Source organism: Diplotaxodon limnothrissa, linkage group LG5, assembly GCF_057381915.1.
Source record: "Diplotaxodon limnothrissa isolate DT_005_m linkage group LG5, D_limnothrissa_male_GT1.1, whole genome shotgun sequence".
Taxonomy (NCBI): Eukaryota; Metazoa; Chordata; class Actinopteri; order Cichliformes; family Cichlidae; genus Diplotaxodon; species Diplotaxodon limnothrissa.
This window is the reverse complement of record NC_140600.1, coordinates 23,042,222-23,061,231: the sequence shown is the minus strand read 5'-3', so window position 1 is coordinate 23,061,231 and position 19,010 is coordinate 23,042,222. Positions and strand designations below refer to the sequence as shown.

At 41.0% G+C, this 19,010-nt stretch overlaps 1 protein-coding gene across 1 annotated transcript; it reads right to left on the bottom strand.

The window, feature by feature from the left end:
- Window positions 1-9,250: 9,250 nt before the first annotated feature.
- Window positions 9,251-18,791, bottom strand: LOC146632336 (dual specificity protein phosphatase 7-like). The gene is made up of 3 exons (XM_085353299.1): window positions 17,892-18,791; window positions 15,884-16,312; window positions 9,251-13,674 (listed from the first exon to the last, which is right to left on the bottom strand). Exons 1-3 carry the CDS (start codon window positions 18,298-18,300, stop codon window positions 13,358-13,360), a joined length of 1,155 nt encoding a protein of 384 aa, XP_085209425.1. The 5' UTR covers window positions 18,301-18,791; the 3' UTR covers window positions 9,251-13,357.
- Between the last annotated feature and the right edge of the window lie 219 nt (window positions 18,792-19,010).

Sequence of the window (19,010 nt, the reverse complement as noted above, 5' to 3'; positions counted from 1 at the left end):
AATATAATTTAAGATGTTCTTATTATTTCCCATAAGCAATTACCAAAGGCAATTACATTTAGTAATTCTGCAGTGAAAGTGAAACATTACCATAAATTACAGCCTTAGGAATTACCTGAGTTGAAAGCAGACTCAATTTCATTACAGCAGTTCTTACATGTATTTAATCTGTAACTTGAACAAATACACAGTCAGACATAAGTATATAGTTATGATTTTAAAGTACAAATAATACACTTTCAGGCACTTTTGCAGACAGTTTAACCTTTACTGTAAGGAGTCTAAATTTGTATGCACGCACACGTACTACATGTTTAATTGTTCTTGTAATTGCTCGCCTAAAACACTCATTTGTGTTTGCCAAGACAGAGCTTGTGGAGCCTGGACTGTGGTCACGTAGTACAGCAATCACCTGCTGTTATTCTTTAACTTAGGAGCTGATGTGTGCTGTACTTTGTTAACCTGTCTAGCACCTGACCCTCACCCCTGTGGCAAGATTGGAGAAAGAAAGAAAGAAAGAAAGAAAGAAAGACTGCTAGTTGTTTGTAAAAGTTAAAAGAGAAGGACCTGAAAGTCTAAATGAACAAACAGCCATGTAAAGTAACACGTTTCACCTCATTTTATCAGTAATGACTAAACATTTGAACGGATGATGATTGTAGCTAAAATATTTAGTTGTAATAACCAAATAATGCAGGGGTAAAGTTAACTAGCTGCTTCCAAAAACTCATCTTAGTGTTTATAAAATTGACCATAAATGTATTTCCTATCATCTACCATCATCACTGACCTCCATTAAGCAAATACTACAGTGGCCACTTAGGCAATGCCATCAGGGGCAAACAAATAAGAACAGACTGAATGTTTGCTCACCAAGGACGGGGTCATAGTCAAACATTCACATAGGCACAGGTGGCTGCATGCACACATACTGACATCAGATGAGCACACTTACAGGTTTACTTAGGAAGATCGTTGCTTAGGGCACTTTGATGCCAGTCTCCAAGTATTTAATCAAATTTGACTCCTCCACGCAACTTACGTATGGATTTATTCCCAGTGTAACATCTATTCTGAGTTTTTTGTTTGGTGGCAGCAGTCACTATGTTTGGCTAATTAGTGGTGTTCAAACTTAGTTCACACATGCGCTTCGTCCGCCTTCAGCAGCTGACAGGTGGGGTGATGAAGTGTGTATTCTTCAGCTGTAAAACAAGTCGTAACCAAGTCCCACTGATGTTGAGGGGGGCATACAGCTTTCTTTGGATCACACTCATAAAGTTGGCCTTTAATTCAAGACTAAATTGGATTCATAATATGTTCTTTAATGTATATCATATAGAGTAATGCACAAAATCTTTTGTATCCATTTCTAATGATCTTTAAAGTCTATATTTGCTAATATAGACTTTATACAACAGTCCTCCAGGTTTCATGAAGGGCATCCAAAGTTCTTCTTTAGATGCTGAGGTCCGAGCTATGAGGAGGTCAATCTATGATTGAAAGTGCTACATTTCGTGTTTTTCTATCCAGGTATTTTGTCACTGCACCATTGTCATGGTGAAAACTCCCCGACACCACTGGCTGAGATGCATTCCCAAATCATGATAGCGCCAAGACAAGCCAAGTTGTTTGGCATTATTTATAGATCAGCTGAATAAATGGCAACAAATTATATGTTTCAGGCTGCTAGGAAGAAAGTGGCAAAGTTACAACTTAAAAAGTGGCTCTTTGGTAAGTTGTCTGTTATGTGTAGACACAACACTGGTGCATCCCTTTAGTTAGGTTCTGTGTTGATGCTTGAATGATTCATGGTGGCTTACAAAGAAAAGAATTCTCCTGAAAATAGTCAGGTACTAGGAGTGGACTGAAAATGAGAGATAAAGCAGCCAATGTTCAAAGAAAACAATTCCTCAACACTTTTTATAAAAATGACAAGAAAAGTCTGTTTCCCTGGAAGCAAAAATATACAGAAATGATGGGTGGCACAAGACTTTTGCACAATACTGTACAGTATGAAGAAAATCTCTGTGAGTATCTTCAACAAGTTTCGCTGAAATTCAAAATTTGATTTCTTACTTAAGAATTGTGAGCATGCTCGGATAAACTTACAAGCATGGTAAGCATTTTTAATGCTGGTGATGGCAAACGTCAGCATGCTTGTGTCTTTAACAAATATTAATGATTGAAAGATACTTAATTCAGTTTAATTTTATTTATATAGCAAAAAATCACAACAACAGTTGTCTCAAGGCGTATGATCCCCTATGAGCAAGCGATACAGTAGATATCTAACTATTTTTCACAGTCCCGAGGCAGACATGAATTTAACAAGTTTACCCCCTGGCAATTGGATACAATCGGGTACACTCAGATACAATTTTTCTCACCCAAAAAGTAGCTTTTCTTGGTCTGTGTCTGTAGCTGTAGTCTGAGCTGGCACAGCTCAGGATGTGATAGCAAATCTGCCACATTTTCTATGATTCAAAATTTGATTGAGAGTACTACTCTTGTCAGTGAGATCTATTTAGGTTGACTATGGCAGACGATGTTAGAGCGCGGAAACGTCTCAACTCGAATACTTCCATACTGTCATTGCTCTGGCTGCACAAGTCCTTTCACACAGACAAGCATAGTTACATAAGAGCAGTCATATGGTGTACTCATAGCAGTCAAGATTCTGTGTGGAAGGATTCGCATCAACTCCAGATGTTATATCTCTTTAATATGTCGTGACAATGACCAGAAAAAGTTTTGCAGAAGGTGCCCTGTATATACAGCCTTTATGTGGGGTCGAGGAGAGTTTTCACTGCAATATGAAAACTCATTCACATGAGTGATGAGTAAACACTGGAGCTTGGTACACAGATTTAAAAAGTACATAAGTATGTGGCGAAAACATTTGTCTCTCTGATTTCCAGGTGGTTTTAAAATTTTTCCATTTTACAGGTATGCAGGCCTCAGCTGATGAAACATGAACATCTCTCCCTCCTTTTTTCCTCCCTCTGCTTCCGTTCCCTCCCAAATCCCCTCTCATTGTACTCTTGAAATGGTGCGTTGCCGGAGAGACTGCTGCTCTGGTTCTTTATATAACTGCGAAGACAGCTGAGAGTGTACATTGCATCAGTACAGTACCACTCATGGTGGGAGGACTGTGCTCGCCTAAGTAGTGTAGCAGCAGCAGTCATAGCAGGTATTTACTGCAATTATTTGAGCCCATTAAAGGAACCAGCGATAGAGGTGCTTTCATAAAAGTCTCAAGACCTGAACTCCTCCGTTTGTCACTGTGATGACCGTAGCAGACATAATTTATTTGTGAGTGTCTCAGCTCTGTTAGTCGAGCACAGAAGAGTCCCATTAAAAGATGGAAGCAGGGCCATTATTAAAATAGGTCTGCGCTGCAATCAGGAGAGTGTAACAACAGAGTATCACATTGGGAACATTCAAATTTTATATTAAATTTGGGCCTTTTTTATATATTCATTGAAAATGATAGAGACACTGTGATGCTTAATAATGAATACGAAAGTAGGAGTTGAGACGCCTCACACAGGCATGTCACATGACACTTTGAGTTGTTTAGGGCATTCTTGTCCAGGGCATGTTGGCACCTGCAGGAGAGAACGTTTGGAAATGGAAAATCTTTCTGCTGTGACCCTTTACTCACTTTTACTCATCATGTCTGGCGAACACCTGGTGATAATCATCTGCATTCCTGAAGTCGTAAATGATGGCTGATGCAGTGTCACTTTCAGCAGGGGTATTTGTGTTAACTTTTTGTTTTTTAAGGCCTGTACCACTGTTGGACTCATAGTAGGAAGCTTGAAAGTCTGCATAATCCCCATTGCCGGGATTCTTTAATGTTCACAAACGCTAAGGTTGTGAAGGTCTGCTTTACTCGTTTCTTTTTAACTCAAACCACCAGAAGTTTTATTTTTATTCTCAGTCTCGCAGTCAACACAGACTTAAGCAACATCACTTGAGGTAATTCATCAGATTTTACGCTGTTCCCTCACGAGCCACAAAAGCCTATGTAACTATTTTCATATGTGGTAGTACTCCCTGAAACCTGTAAAATGGCTGTTATTGTGTTAAATCTGTGTACTGACTTTGACTGTATTGCCATATTTGAAATCCAAGACTACCACGGCTTGGCTGTGTGCTGTGTTTCTTCTGTTTGTTTGTTTGTTTTTACATCATTTCAACTATTATTGGTTGCTAGCTTGCCAGGCTAATACAGTGTTGGTGTTAGATAAAAAATGTTTGACTTTGTTACTGTGACATCAACTCTTGGTTTGTAGATAACTGTTTAAAAGGATTGATTTCAGCCTTATATGACCATTCTGGGGGAGGAGAGGTTGAGCTAAAAGTGGCCACATTTGGATTAGAGGGTGGACAGCTAAGGTACCTAGCTAAAGTGGCTAACAAAGGGAATCTGTATGTTGGTGTTTTTAATACATGAACTTCAGACAACTGCAGACCACCTTGCTGGAGACTCAGATGGGAATATTTTTCAAAATGTTCCTTTCTCCCATATAGCAGAGTTACGATCTGCTTTAAACACGTTTACTCCTGAAAATGTGCTGCTGCATGGTTTAGCTGAGGGAGGTGCCTGGATAAAGTATGCTTGAGCCAGCTAGCACACCTCACACTCACGCACTAGCAGCAGCAAGTGCATCAGATGTTATAAGTTGAACTGTTTGTGCAATTCCACATCATCTGACGTTTTACTAGTAAGCTGGCAGGTTAAAGGGCAGCAAACGTTCAATATGCGTTTTAGATTTGCCTTCTTGTAAGTTTAGAAAATGCTTCAAACAGCAGCAACATCGTAGATAATGTAGGTCGAAATTATCTAATTTAAATTACCTGAGGTGATGATGACGGTCACATGGGTGGCTGTGGCTCAAAAGGCAGAATGGGACATCAACTATCGTTTAAAATCTTTGGACACGATATATAACAGTGGGTGGGTCATGGGGGTATTAAAAACCTCTTTTTCACTCAAAGCAGACACACCTTTAACCACAAATAACTTTTAACCCAAATAAAGCTTTAAATACATGAGCAACATTAAAAAGCACATAGTTGTTGTGTAGTAGAGAACTAAGACTAAAACATTTCTTGTACAAGGCTGTAAACACAACACTTCGACTGTACTTGAGCACTCAAAGCACTTTATAACACCCACCCACCCACCCACTGCACTTTTTTCTATCTAACAATCACACACTTTTTCACTCCAGTGAACATATTGGAGAGCAAATGAGGTGGATTAGCTTTACAAAGCCAGAAACTGAACCGTCAAACTCTCGATTAGTAGATGACCTGCTTTGCCTCCTGTGCTACAGCCTCCACTAGTTCAGAGCTTTTAATGCAGGAAAGGAAGTTTTGACACTTCCACACTGGCTTCACTTTAAAGTTGCTGACTGTGGGTGTGAATGATTGGAACAATCGTTTATTGATTTATTTATTTACAGAAAATATTGAAACTGTAACCTGATCTGCACCAGAGGATTTTAGTTATAAAATATGAACTCATCAGAGACAAAACCTACCTGTTTGTTTAAATGTGTATATTTGGAAGCCATTCTGAAGTGCCTTCATTGTGAGCCATGTGAACATGTTTTCAACTCACGGGAGTGCTTCAGTAGAAAGGATAGGACAGGAAACGGCACCGAGCTGCTGATTAATTCCTTTAACCGTTCAAGTTTATGATAAACTCTCAGCTTTAATTACTTCAAATCAGAGTGGGGAATATTTCCTGTTACTCAGACTATCCTGGTGATCATGTTCATGCAGGAAACCCTGTCATGGCGTTGCCAGGAAACCAGAGGGTAATCAGTCAGCAGTGTCGATCATTCGCTCCATTCTCTTCAAACATGGGCCTTAATTTCCGTTATTTCACTTCCCTCTGTCACTGTAATATCCTGTCTGAATTACCATGAGGTGAATGGCTCACTTTGTCATTTTTTTCAGTGATTTCCACTGCCGTTAAAGAGCTACAGTGGAAGGAGGAAGGCGAAGCGAAGACTGTGCTAGAGGAGACGGGGAGGAAAAAGAGGAAGATATTTATAGCCGGCTCAGCTCGACTCACAGCGCTGTCTTGGAGAAGCACTTTTATTGACCAACCCTTCTTCTCGCTTCCTTTTTCTCTGTCCTGCTTTCGTGTGCGCATGTGCCATTATTATATGCTGATTGAGAAGAGAAGAAAGGTTATGTGGGATCATGTGCATACACAGCTGATAAAGCAATGTAGACTCTTTCTGCTTGCGGTATACAGGATTATTATGGGGACTAATATTATCTAGTATTTTAAAAAGCCACATAAAACACAAGAAAAACAGAAATATTGATGAGTACAATAGGCAATGTTCCTATTTACAGATATGTGGTATTTCACTCTAGACCACTTCACTCTAGAGTCAAACATAACGCCTGGGAGCCAGAACTGGCCTACCCAAGACTATAATCCAGCCCAACGGAAAGCTATAGAAAATGTGAAGGAGTGCACAGTTTGTGAATTCTTAACTGCATGTAACTGTACTGTTTCATAGGTTTTATAGCTTTTCCTGTTAATAAAGACTCCCCACCCCCATTGCCCTTCATACTACATATAAGAATATAACTAACAGATAAAGAAAATCAAATGACCAGAAAGTTACTGTTTTTCAGATACTAACAAGTCCATGGTAAAAAAAACCCCAAAAAAACCCTAAAAAACATTTAAGATCAACGTGGGCTGTATGTGGCCGATTGTGTAAAATGAGTTTGACATCCCTTCTCTAGACACTGTTCAAGTGGTTGAAGTGGCTTCAGTGTTTCTCGTCTTTCTTGTTAAACGCAGACACATTTCATTTTTACAGCACATAAAACACACAGCGGTGTTTGGAAAAGGAAGTGGCAGAGTTTCAGTTAAGCAACTGGATACGCAGCTTCTGGAAACCTCCAAAACCACCACAAAGAAACAACAAGAACAACACAAACCTGTTTGTCTGTGTACGTGTGTGTCTGTGTGTGTCTGCGTAATTGTGGAAGAAGATGAGGGGAAGTCTTATGCAAAGCAAAACTAAAAACAACAAACAGAAAAACAACAAACAGTTGCTGCGGTCTCGTTTTAAATCAAACATCTTGATTCAGACGAATGTGAGTAGCATTTGTCATCCCAAAAGTGAAAACTGGTTGTAGTGATTTGGGAAGCCCTAACAGAGTGCTGTTTCGAAGCTCACTAATGAATCCCTAATCATTCAAGACAAATTGTTTTTAACACTAATGCACGATTAAAAACACTGACTGTTGAAATATTTCATCACTGGCGGTTTATAGCTGTTAAAAAATGAAAAAGCAAACAAAAAACCTTTGGTTTAAAACTCATTCATCTTGAATTCTTCGAACAGTGCTGACCTTTTAACATGAATCTTTTCCTGTTCCCTAAATTGGAAGTATTAACCACTTTTGCCAACAAAGCACAATAACATTTATTGCTTATCACCTTTTGTGAACCAGTCATCACCCCTTGGTCATCCGACTCGACCTCAAAATCCTTAAACCCTTACTCTGTCTGTTATCACGACAAGTTGATAAAGGTCATTCCCATGTTTTGCGTTATAAAAAAAGGAAAAATTCTTGGTTCAACTGCTTTTACTTACTTTAAATATTAGATTTTACTGAGCTATTTTAGTTTAGTTAATTTGTTACAGGTTGCTTTAACACAGGAATTTTGCTAATTCTGGGATAAACAAACTATTTATATGTTATTCTTTGACTATTTATCAATCCATCATGAAAAACGTCAGAAAACTTTTTGTCTTTTTCATGATGAATATAGGCTTTATATCAGTTTCAAATGATTTTCTGATTAATTTAATTTGTGTAATTTAGATACTGAACCTTTAAAATGTAAACATTAGGTTCAGTCTCTATAAATTACATATAGTTTATATGTAATATATGTATTTTGTTGTATAATTTTTTTATTTTTAACTTTAATTTTTATATTTTATTTTATTCTTTCCTAGTTAAATTTACCCTTTATTTTAATTTTCATATTTATTTCCTATCCTATTCATAGTCTTTTATTTTAGGTCAGGAGCAGTTGTCTAAGCATTTCACTGCATATCGTACTGTGTATGACTGTGTATGTGACAAATAAAATTTGAATTTGAATTTATAAGGTATTCGGCCGTTAAGTGATGACGTGACGAATCCTACTTCCGGGCCTAAAGTAGTGTGCGTTTAATATGGCTTTTGTGTTGTTAACATGTTTAATGTTTTGTATTTTCTTCTATTTAATCTCAAAAAGTTCCTAAAACAGTCAGTGATCACTGTTGAGCTCCCTCGGCTTTTATTACCGCTAATCATTTATTTAAGCTCAGTTTTTAAAACCTTAGGATGTAACTACAGCCCAGCCCATGCAGCAGTATATGAATGACTAACCTCGTATTGTGGATGGATTATCTCAGTTGTTCTCCTGGCTGAAGTTTGGTCCTTTTACAGCATCCTGCCATGCGATTACATTTGTTCCTGACCACCGAGAACACTCACATTAACTTTTATCGAGTGGAAAAAAAGTTAGCTTGTTTATATTATGCTAACATAGCTGTGTTGCTAGCGGTCACGTAGCACATCATTATATACCAGCTAGCCAAACTTCAGTAACCCTACAAACGTCACTGCTGTTTAGTTTTCTGTCTTCATTTATGTTGGAAGTGATAACAGAGCTGTACGTTTTAATTTGTTTACAAAACCCCGCAGTCAGGACATGCTATATTGTATTTAGATAGAAGCTAGCAAGCTAACTTCTAACTCCATTAAATGTCATAAATTCCGTTTTCATGGATGCCTGGATGTTAAACTCAATTGTTTCACCTGGTAGAGCAGAACGCTGATCATTTTATTAAAGATGAAAGACTTTAGACAGTTTTTCAACTCTCAGTAATGCCATAGTGATCGTTTGATATATGGACCTGCAGCGGAGTTTAGGCCCAGACACGGCCAGTGACGTCAGACTTAACGACCGGATAGGGTGTAGAGTATAAGGTAAAAGTCTTAATCTTCAGATTTAAACCAGTTACTAACAGTAATCAGTAATTTCTTAGTGCAAAAATAAACCAACACGTTCCGTGTAAGCGAACAATAAATAGACCTAGTTCTTCATTCACTGTAACTCACAGGTCATTTCTAATATACTTTTGATGATCAGAAATAAAGAGGAAACATGTTAAAGAAAAAAAATATTTCAATATTTATTTGCGGTATAAACATGTCTTGTGTTGATTCAATATACTGACAGAAAGGTGAAACTGCCCCAGTTAACACGCCCCTTCTTTTTATACACAGACAGATTGCATCTTTTTTTAAAAAACAAAACAAAAACTGTTTACAGCACAATACAAAACAGCTATTCAACGTGACTTTGAAGCTGTAACACGATGCAAGATGCATTGTCAAAAAAATCCCTGAAAATTTCCTCATTGAGGTAACATTTTTAAATCATTCACTTTTTCTTTCGCTTTGTATTTCACGCCTCGCTCCTCGCCTCCTCTCGCTCATTCACACCTTTCTCTCCAGAGCACAATTTCACCAAGATGTAGCTACAAGTTTAAGGACACAGAAACGGCCGTTCCCGTGATCTGGCAAATTTACAAACAGAGAAAAACACTTAATTTCTCTTTCATTGTTACAAAGACACACGCACGCACGCGAAAGAAAGAAAGAAAGAAAAAAATCACAAGAAAGCAGCTTGAAGTCAATTGTTTCTTTTTAAATAGAAAAGCTCTGTTCTGAAATATATTTCAATCCCAGGGTGCAAGTGATCAAGTCCTCTGTGTTTTTCCTATTCTATGTGGGATATGACTCCAGACAAGGAAAGTCCATTCAAGCATGGTGGTAGTATTCTCATCTCTGATGCTATACCAGGAGAGGAACTTTTGCATATAAACTCATATATATATATAAAGTATATTCATATTGAAAGGCCACAGGAATAGCATAGAGCACATTATATCAAAACCAAGAAGGAAAAACACCTTAATCACTGTAATTATTCAAGCCAGGTTGGCGTAAGGGCCTATTGTGAAACATAACTGGCATGCTGAACCACAGCTCTGTCTGTGTGGAGCAGTCTGTGTATGTGTGTGTGTGTGTCTTTAAATCTGCAAGTCTTTCAGGTTTGTACTGGACACACTGGCCCTATATTTTGTACACCCCAGGAGAAATGTTACTTCAGTCCATAAGCCATAAATCAAGCTGGATCTTGTGGAATTATATAGAATAGATATAGTACAAAAAGAAGAGAATTTAAAAATGTTGAGGTCTTGGATCTACAAAATACTGCAAAAAAAGGTGTTTTGATATATTGCAGAGTAACAAAGAGGACCTCGTGTGACCCGTTACGGCAAAAAGACAGCTTGTACTCTGTTATTACCGTGCTCTTATTCCAATAACAGATAACAAACCTTTTCTTCTTCTTTCCACACAATTCTTTTTTCCAAAGTGAGATACAAAGAGTATTGAACAGTCAGCATTAGAAACAAGTTAGAAAGATTATATAAGGCCAGCTAAAACCAACCCTCTTCAGATTCCCCTGCTGTGCTCGCAGAAAACACCGTTCGTGGTTTCTGTTTAGACAAACGTCCACATCCCGACTTTGAATACGCAGTTTGCTGTGAACACTGGACCTCGTGCAAAAACCGCCTTGTATGAGGAGATCTCTAACTCTAACCCGACAGCGTGCTCTATCGATAGCAAACCTCAGCATCTACCACTTAGCCCTAAAGCTGGACACATATCTCCACGGTATTCATCTTTTCATATTCACTAGTATATGAAAAACAACCTGTTTGCAGGTTGTGAGGTTTCACAACATTTCCAATTTTGTAAAATCAGACTTCTGTTCAATACATGAGCAAGCAGTGAACATGACCTCCAGCTTTTTGGGGTCACTGTTTCCTAACAACAGCTGCCTCAGCATCTTTATACTGGTCCCTGTCGAGCTAAACATATCCCCTGCTACACCTGGCACAGAACACCACCTGGACTGCTTTGCTTTAGCAGGGTGTTTTTGTTTTTTTGGGAGCATACAGCTCTCTGATTACAGCTGCAAATAGCAGGTTATTTCTCTTCTTTTTTCTCAGGGATTGTAATTACGGACATTGCTATATTTGTTGTTTTTTTGTCTGCTGATTTCCGGCAGCAAGACTTTAATCTCCGCAGTGTGACCCTCTGCTAGGAACATTTTTGAGCATGAAAGCTGGAACAGAAAAGTAAACTTTGGGGGTTTCAACTTTAAGGAGCAGACTTTCTGATTAACAGGTGGTGTTCACAAGGCTCAGCTGTGCAATTATAACACGAAGAAGACGAAGAAGAAAATGTTCTTTCATGAGGCCCAGTGTACCTAGAAGTCCAATTAGCATGGTGTTGTTTGGAGTCTTTCTCAAAAATCACTGCGGGTTTGCTGAAGCGCTACAGATGTGGACGCTGTCTCAGAAAACGCTTTGACTACATGCTGTGTGCCACTGCGTTCAGCAGCAACAGCAGTTAAATAAAACGGTCCTCATTATTTGTCTTTCCACCTGGTAAAGTAACGTCCAGCCTGTGGTTGAGTCTACTGTTAGAGAGCATACGGCACCACAGCATGCTCTGGTATACAAAATAATAAAGATCTGTTTAATATTCATTTGTGTTTAATATAGCTTTCATATAATAATATACCCAAGGCTTAAGGGTGAATCAACTCAGACAAAGCTTTCTTTGACAAAACGAGTGATCCCTTCTTTTTTTAGTTTTTAGAAAGACCTTTCCTCTCAATTTCCTCCAACGCTGTTAAGGGACGTGAAACTGCTGAAGTAAGTGAAGTCTAGCGGAAGCCAGTCCCAGTCAACCAGACCAGAATCCAAACACAAAGACCAAAGTAAAGCCCCGACCCGACCCCCCACCCTCGGTCCTGAAACACACAAGAAGCTAACATAGGCCAACAAAACTTTGGGGTGCAGGTTATACATTTGATCTGCCCAAAAAGTACCTCAGTGACCCAGAAATGTTAATACTGACTTCCTGTCCCTGATCCGTAACCTCTAACCGAGTAACCCTTTTTGGCAAAACGTGCTGGTGGAACAACTGTGTTGATGAAATCAATAACTGAGGAACTTTGACCGAAACTGACTTTTTGACCGAAACGAAACAAATGATTAAAATCTTCAGAACAGCTGACTGAAACAACTGGATGAACAGTCATATAGGGAAGGAAGAAGGAACTGGGAAATGCGCTCGAAAACAGTTGGCCAAGTGTCAAACACGCAGGAGTAATTTCTCCCATCTCCAGCCGTGAATCAATTCCTACTTCCAGCCTGCTGCTTGTTTTAACCCCTATCCCTGCTCCTCTGCTCAGGGCCCAGTTTTTGCTCCCTCCCCGCTGAGCTGTGCAGCTGTCAGGACTCGTCGCAGCCTGGGACTGACCTCTCCGCTCCTCTTCTCTGAATGTCTCTTTATCTGACTGCTTCCAGCACAGGCCAACAAAGTCAATGGCTACACCACTGTGCAAACTGCATTAGGTCATAAACCTAAAGAAAAAACAAAACTTAAAAAAAAAGACCATCTAAAAACCCATTCCACTTTAATTTTACAATCTCTTAAGCCATTATTTATATGGCTTGAGATAAATATATTTATATATAAGGTATAGATCTGTGCGTAAATGTACATAGAAAATATACAAAAATGCATATAGACATACTGAATTTGTTAAGGACTGCCCATACATTTTCTGCTATGTACGTTAACATACATACAGTACAAACATACATACTGTGTTTATATCGTGTGTGTGTGTGTGAGAGTTAATTCCTTGGTTTTTAAAAACTCTACATTCAGTAGAGTGAGATTTCCTATGAGTAAATCCCAGCTTTTCCACTTGGCACCAGTCACCTCGGCTCGAGAGCCGAGACAAGGAGGATGCAGTCATCTTATAAATCAAGCGCTAAAGATTTTCCGTGTTCCTATCTTTGTATTAAGCTTTCTGTCCTGCTGCAATCATTTAGTTTCTCAGTCAAGTTAAACCTCCCTCATTCTTCGTTTACAAGCTGTTAAGGGAGAACAGCTTTGTTAACCCACAGCATCCTTCTCTGGGTTGAAAAACCCCCCAAAACCCTTTAACGTGGCATCCATGACTCCTCCTGACACGTCAACGCTGCTCCATGGTCAGGATCTCGGACAACGAGCCTCAAGAGGCTAAAACATTCATTAAAACTCTGCTCTCCTGCAGTGCAGCCACTTGCAGACATGGTAACCATACCACCATGCCCCCCACCCCAAATCCTCGTAAGTTGCAATGGGGGCAATCCACATGAAACTGAGACTCTCATTTTCATGTGGATTCTAGGGTGTCCAGTTGAAACACGTTGTGATTGGTCGGGGTGGTGAAGAAGAGCTGGTCGTGCGTCGGCGAGTTCGAGTGGTTGTCACAGGGGCTGTTGAGACCTAGCGTCCGCTCAAAGTCAAGGAGCTGGCCCATGAAGTTGAAGTTCGGGGAAATGTTTGACTTTTTCCGCTTCACAAAGTCGTAGGCGTCATTGAGCGACAGGTTGAGCTTCTGCATCAGGTAAGCCACGGTGACGGTGACGGAGCGGCTGATCCCGGCCAGGCAGTGGACCAGTATGCCACACTTTTTGGAGCGCGCCTCGTCTGAGGAGGAAGGAGGGAACAAGGAGATGAGAACATGAATGAGAGACATGACTACTGACCGTGTATCATTCTCAACACTGGGAATTAAAAAGATCAATGAATCAGAAGGAAAAGTTTTTCTCTATATATTATAACGCAGACTTTCCAAAGAGCTCGTCGCCTGAGGATGAAAAGAAGGCAAAAGAGTGAAGCAAGTGTACCTCAGACAGGCTTTCGCTAACTGGAGAGCTCCGGGACTTGAGAAGGTTCAAATGCTCAGCTGGCACTATTTCTACTAGATCAGCAAGTAACAAAAACCTGCCTGATACTGGGTCATACTGCAGTGGAAGTGGCCCCACAGTGCTTTAATTTGCAGAGAAACTTTTGAATAACATCACGTGGTCATAGCGAGAACTGACAAACAGTAATCTGTGGCTATCATGAAAACTGAGTTACTTTCTGAGGTACTTTTAAGTCATTAAATGACCAACATTTGCAAACGAGACTGGCTTTTATCATTTAACGCTGCCGTGACTTAACTTCTCGCATATTCACCCTGTGGTTTTCCCCCGGTACTCTGATTTACTCCTACAGCAAGTGACCACATGCTAGATTATGTGGTCGGTCTAAATGAGCTGTAGATGTGAGCCTAGAACAACCAGAATGAAAAATCAGAAGTGCCTCATTGCGATTATTATATTTTCAATCCAGAGTGACCTCTGTCGCTGACGGCAAAGTGTAATTTTTCATTCTGCTTTCTAGCTCTCGGTCTGTAGGAAAACCTGAACAGAAAAAGCATCTTACATTATTAACTGGTTACATCCATCCACCTATCAGTTTCGAGCCCTTGCACTCGCATCTCTACAGGCCATTAGAGTGAGAGTTAAGTGCTCCGTTCCTTCCTTTCTTTTCTCCCTCTCTCTTTCATCTCTCGCTGCCAACGTCTCTTGTTGTAGGATTGGGGTCAGTCGGCTCATGAGCTCAGGCTGCCAAGGCGATGCAAAATTAAATTTATATGTGATGTGCGCTCGCTTTCCGCAACGAAGACAGGGGCAGAAATCCTTGCCCGACGAGTCAAAAACCAACTCGAGAAGCCTCGGAAGTCGAATAAGTAACGGGCTTTAACTGATTACGTCACTTTACTCGTTCTTTGCATGTGCAGTAACGTAAGGATTTTCATTTATGCAAGAAACTTCAACTCCCTCCCCATCTGCATTCTTGCTTTCACAAAAGAAAAAGCACGTACAAACAATAATTTTAGGCATTTAAGGGACTGCAACTTTCAGCAGCGCAGTGTGAAGTCATATCGGCATCTCCTTCACCCATAATTACCCCGTTATTTACAAAAAAAGATCTGCTGTAATCCCTGCTTATTACAGCCAGCTCCATTTAACATCAGCGTGACCCAAATCTGCCACGACCTCTGGCTCTGGCATATGTCTCACTTCCTGCCACCTACAATGAATCATTACTCTAAAGGAAAACAAAAGGGGCGGGGGGTAGAGTCGGTGGTCTGGACAATCTAAGACATGCATGAAGACTTTAGCACTGACTCATCGGCGAGGGAATTCACTCATTCTCTAAAAATTAAGTGAGAAGGAATGACGGGAATGATGGGAAACACTGAAAATGGGACGAGATGAGAACTCTTCTGCGTGACCTCATTCTCAAAGAATCCATTTCCATGTTTTATTCACAGAGTTGCCTTTTCATTCTACGATTTTAAATTCCTGTTTTATCAATCACGGTGAAATGCAGGCTTAGCAAAACCACGCTAACATCCATCTTAAACTGTTTCCAAAGAAGCTATTTATATGCACGACTTATGATTAAAATCTTGGATAAATGCAGCGAGAGTGACTAATAAAGAGCAGATAATAACGGCACTAAATGGACTAGTACTTAAATAGCACTTTTGTAACTCTGTGACTCTAATTGAGCACTTAAAGCCCTGTTTTGTTTTGTTTTTTCTTTCTTTTTCACATTCATCCATTGACATACTTTCATACAGTGCTTTGTTTTTTGGCTCTAATTTATTATACAATCTAATATGAGGATTTTGGACTGTGATTGACAAAACATGCCTCTTAAATATGAGACATTGGGCCCAACCAGCACACTGATTGATAATGAATTTAACTTCTTCAGATCCCTGCCCTGACCCAAAAACACATTTGTCTAAAATAACCTGACGGATATCTGAGACAACTGCACAGCATTCTCCACTCACCTATGAAAGAAATGGCCTCAGGGAAAAACTGAGAGAGGTTTTGGCTCCAGTGATCGGAGATGGGAATCTGTTTGTACTTGAAGTCCCCTTCGTGTTCAAACATGTTGGGCAGGTTGGGCGTCACGTTCAGGATGTACTTGATATTGTACTTGCTGAGCACATCCAGGTTGGCGGAGTCTTTGGCACAGCCCAGGTAAAGGTAGGGCAGGATCTGGACGGGGAACGCTGGCTGGTTGTTGGGGAGCGGACTGCCCTCCGACTCTGTGGCGCTGCCCGGCTCGCGGTCCGATTCCCCATCTGAGCAGTCGGAGCTGATGCGGAGCCCTCCGAGACCGAGGACGGAGGCTGGTGGGGAGCTGCTGGGACAGGAGCAGTCCAAATTGATCTCGCAGTGCTCTGGGTACTCTGACTGGAACTTGTTGAAGCCTCCTGGAGCATGATGAAGACAAAGGAAAAACAAGCAAAAACAAAACATGTTAGTATAAAGCCAAGAAAGCAATTTCACTGGGAGGAGAGGAGGGGGGTTTAAAACTTGTGCATAACCAAAGGCAGGAGGTATGAGTCATTTAACATGAGCCTGGATATGAAGAAATTAACACTGAGTCCAAATAATCTGAGAAAAATTTGGTGCTAAAATTGGCCAAATGAAGAAAATCTCTTCACTCTTTTTTTTTTTTATTACAGTTGCTTCAGATATCAGAGGCGGTATTAAACTTTGAATTGCACGTGATATTCTACGTGTGTAAAAACGCTTTTATTAGATCCACGGCATATTTTCACACACACCCGTGACAGATAAATTATAATAAGTTGGTATTTACGTCAGTCTGAGAGAGAGGGGGGAACAGTGTAGACAGATGTGGCTCCATTGAGAAAAGCTGAGCAGGACAGTCAGCTACAACACTACACAGCTCAGCGGACTTTTTGTGAATGGCAGCTCGAGGCTCGTGACTCCCGTCAAAGATTTCTATTTTCTCGTGGTTAAATACCTCTCTGCTATGGTTATAACACCTCATTTCATCGCCTTTCAACTGTCTTTTTTTTAAACAATGTCGGCTTTTTTCTGTGGGATTTTTCGTAGCCCGTCGTCGTGTCCTGGTTTCAGTGTTCATTCATGAAAAAAAAAAAAACGCTCGTCTTTTCCTGAAGGAGCTCAATATGGCGGGGCGTGTACTTGCAGCGTTTAATTGAAAACACGCCGCATTTGAAACTGCTTCTTCTTTCTTTTTTTAAAGCACTCGATGAAATTACGAGGCGTTGTTGACGCTTTTCTTCTTCCTAAATAATTTCCACGCTTTGCGAATCAATCAATAAATAAGTAAAAATAAAAGCGATGATTTTGGTCGGAAGCAGGAAACATCTGTCGAACAGCTACTTCATTCTGACACTGGATCCGATTTGTTACACACCGCCTGATTTTGTAACAGTGACACTTTATTTTAATATGCGGAACTCATTCAGTGTTCATCAACTGTGTGTGTGTGTGTGTGTGTGTGTGTGTGTGTGTGTGTGTGTGTGTGTGGACAGATGAGAACAGCTGGATTTATCTGAAGTGGCGCCACATTTTAACCCCCCTTCAAATCCCCCCTACAAACACTTTATCGATGCAATAATGTTTTATAAGCTACTGATAGGAGTGGCTTGTTCAAGCTTAGCTATGTGACTCCACCAGATAAAATCTGCCTTAAAAGACAATCTGTTCCAGGCGTGCCACGACCCCCCAAAACACCAAATTCACTTAGTGCGGCGTTTAAGTGCAGCATCCCAGGTCTGATAAATCAGTGTGATTTACACTCGCTTTCTTTCCCATTAATTGCAGTGAGTGACACTACAACAACACTAGTCCAGTTCATCTGGGACTGTCTAAGTTAATCAAATCAGAGCGAAATTCAAGCAATTTGCTGCAGTCCACTTTGAGAGGAAGTAGTGTGAGAGTTTTATGAATTAAAAGGCACCAATGCACCACAACCCAAACAAAACCTCTAGATTCAAAGCAATCTGATCTTACCCTCTAGATAAAAAGCCTTGCACCCGTCGTCCCGGAGCTTCTGCAGGAGCAGCCCAAGCACGGAGCTTCCCAGCCCGGACTCCTGCCGCTCCGAGGTCGCCTCGTCGTACAGCACCACCACGTCCGTCTTGCACCTCTTTACAAATTTCTCCTTGTCCTCGTTGTTGGGGATGATGGAGCGAATGGGGAGGTTCCCCTTTTTCAGTCTCCGGAGCATGAGGCCCGGGATGGCCAGGTTGATGGCCGACTCGATGTGCGAGGACTCGTACAGCTCATGGGGTCTGCAGTCCAGCAACAGCAGAGAGCTGGCCCCGGACTCCAGCTCCTCCTGCAGCCACTCCACGCTCTTACTCGACATCATCGTCATAGTCACGATCACAGAGCATCCCCACGAGTGATTAATTCTCATCAGTGAAACGTTAATCCTCCCGTCGCCTGCTGTGACATGAGAACAACACAACAGAACAGAGGAAAGGAAAAGAAAAAAAAAGAAAAAAAAAATCACGGCGCTAAACTTCCCTTCCCGCGGCCACCACCACCAACGCCACCGCTGCTCCTGCCGCTGTTCCTGAGGGCGCAACGCACCCAACACACACTTCCACACGCGCGCACACACATCCAACACACACGCAGCGATGCCCCTCCGGTGGGAGCAGGAAACTTGAACATGCAGAGGTTTCTTTCCCTCCTTCCTTCAGTCCGATTGAAGCGGAGGTTTGACTCCAGTCCATCGACCGTCCATTCGGTGAGCTCGCTCCAACTTTGACGCGTCCGCAGAGCGACGAAACGGCCCAAATGAACCTCGTTACTCTCTCGGGATGTGAGAGCCGGGTGAGCCGATGATGCTAAAGCCCATGCTTATTGTTATTACTGGACATGCTTGGCCCGTGGTGCGCCTCTGGTTTGTCATTTCCACTGGATGCGTTAAAGAGGCTCTGCGGGCTTGTCACTGAGGAGAGGGAGGAGCGCACATATTTAAAGGCGCAGCGCTGCTTTAGAGTCACAGGAGCACAGTGTAGCTTCACAACATACTATCCATTCATTGATTCTCTGTAGCTTATACTCTGAATTAATAAAAAAAGGCCGACCTAATTCTACAAATTAAAGCCCCACGTCCTC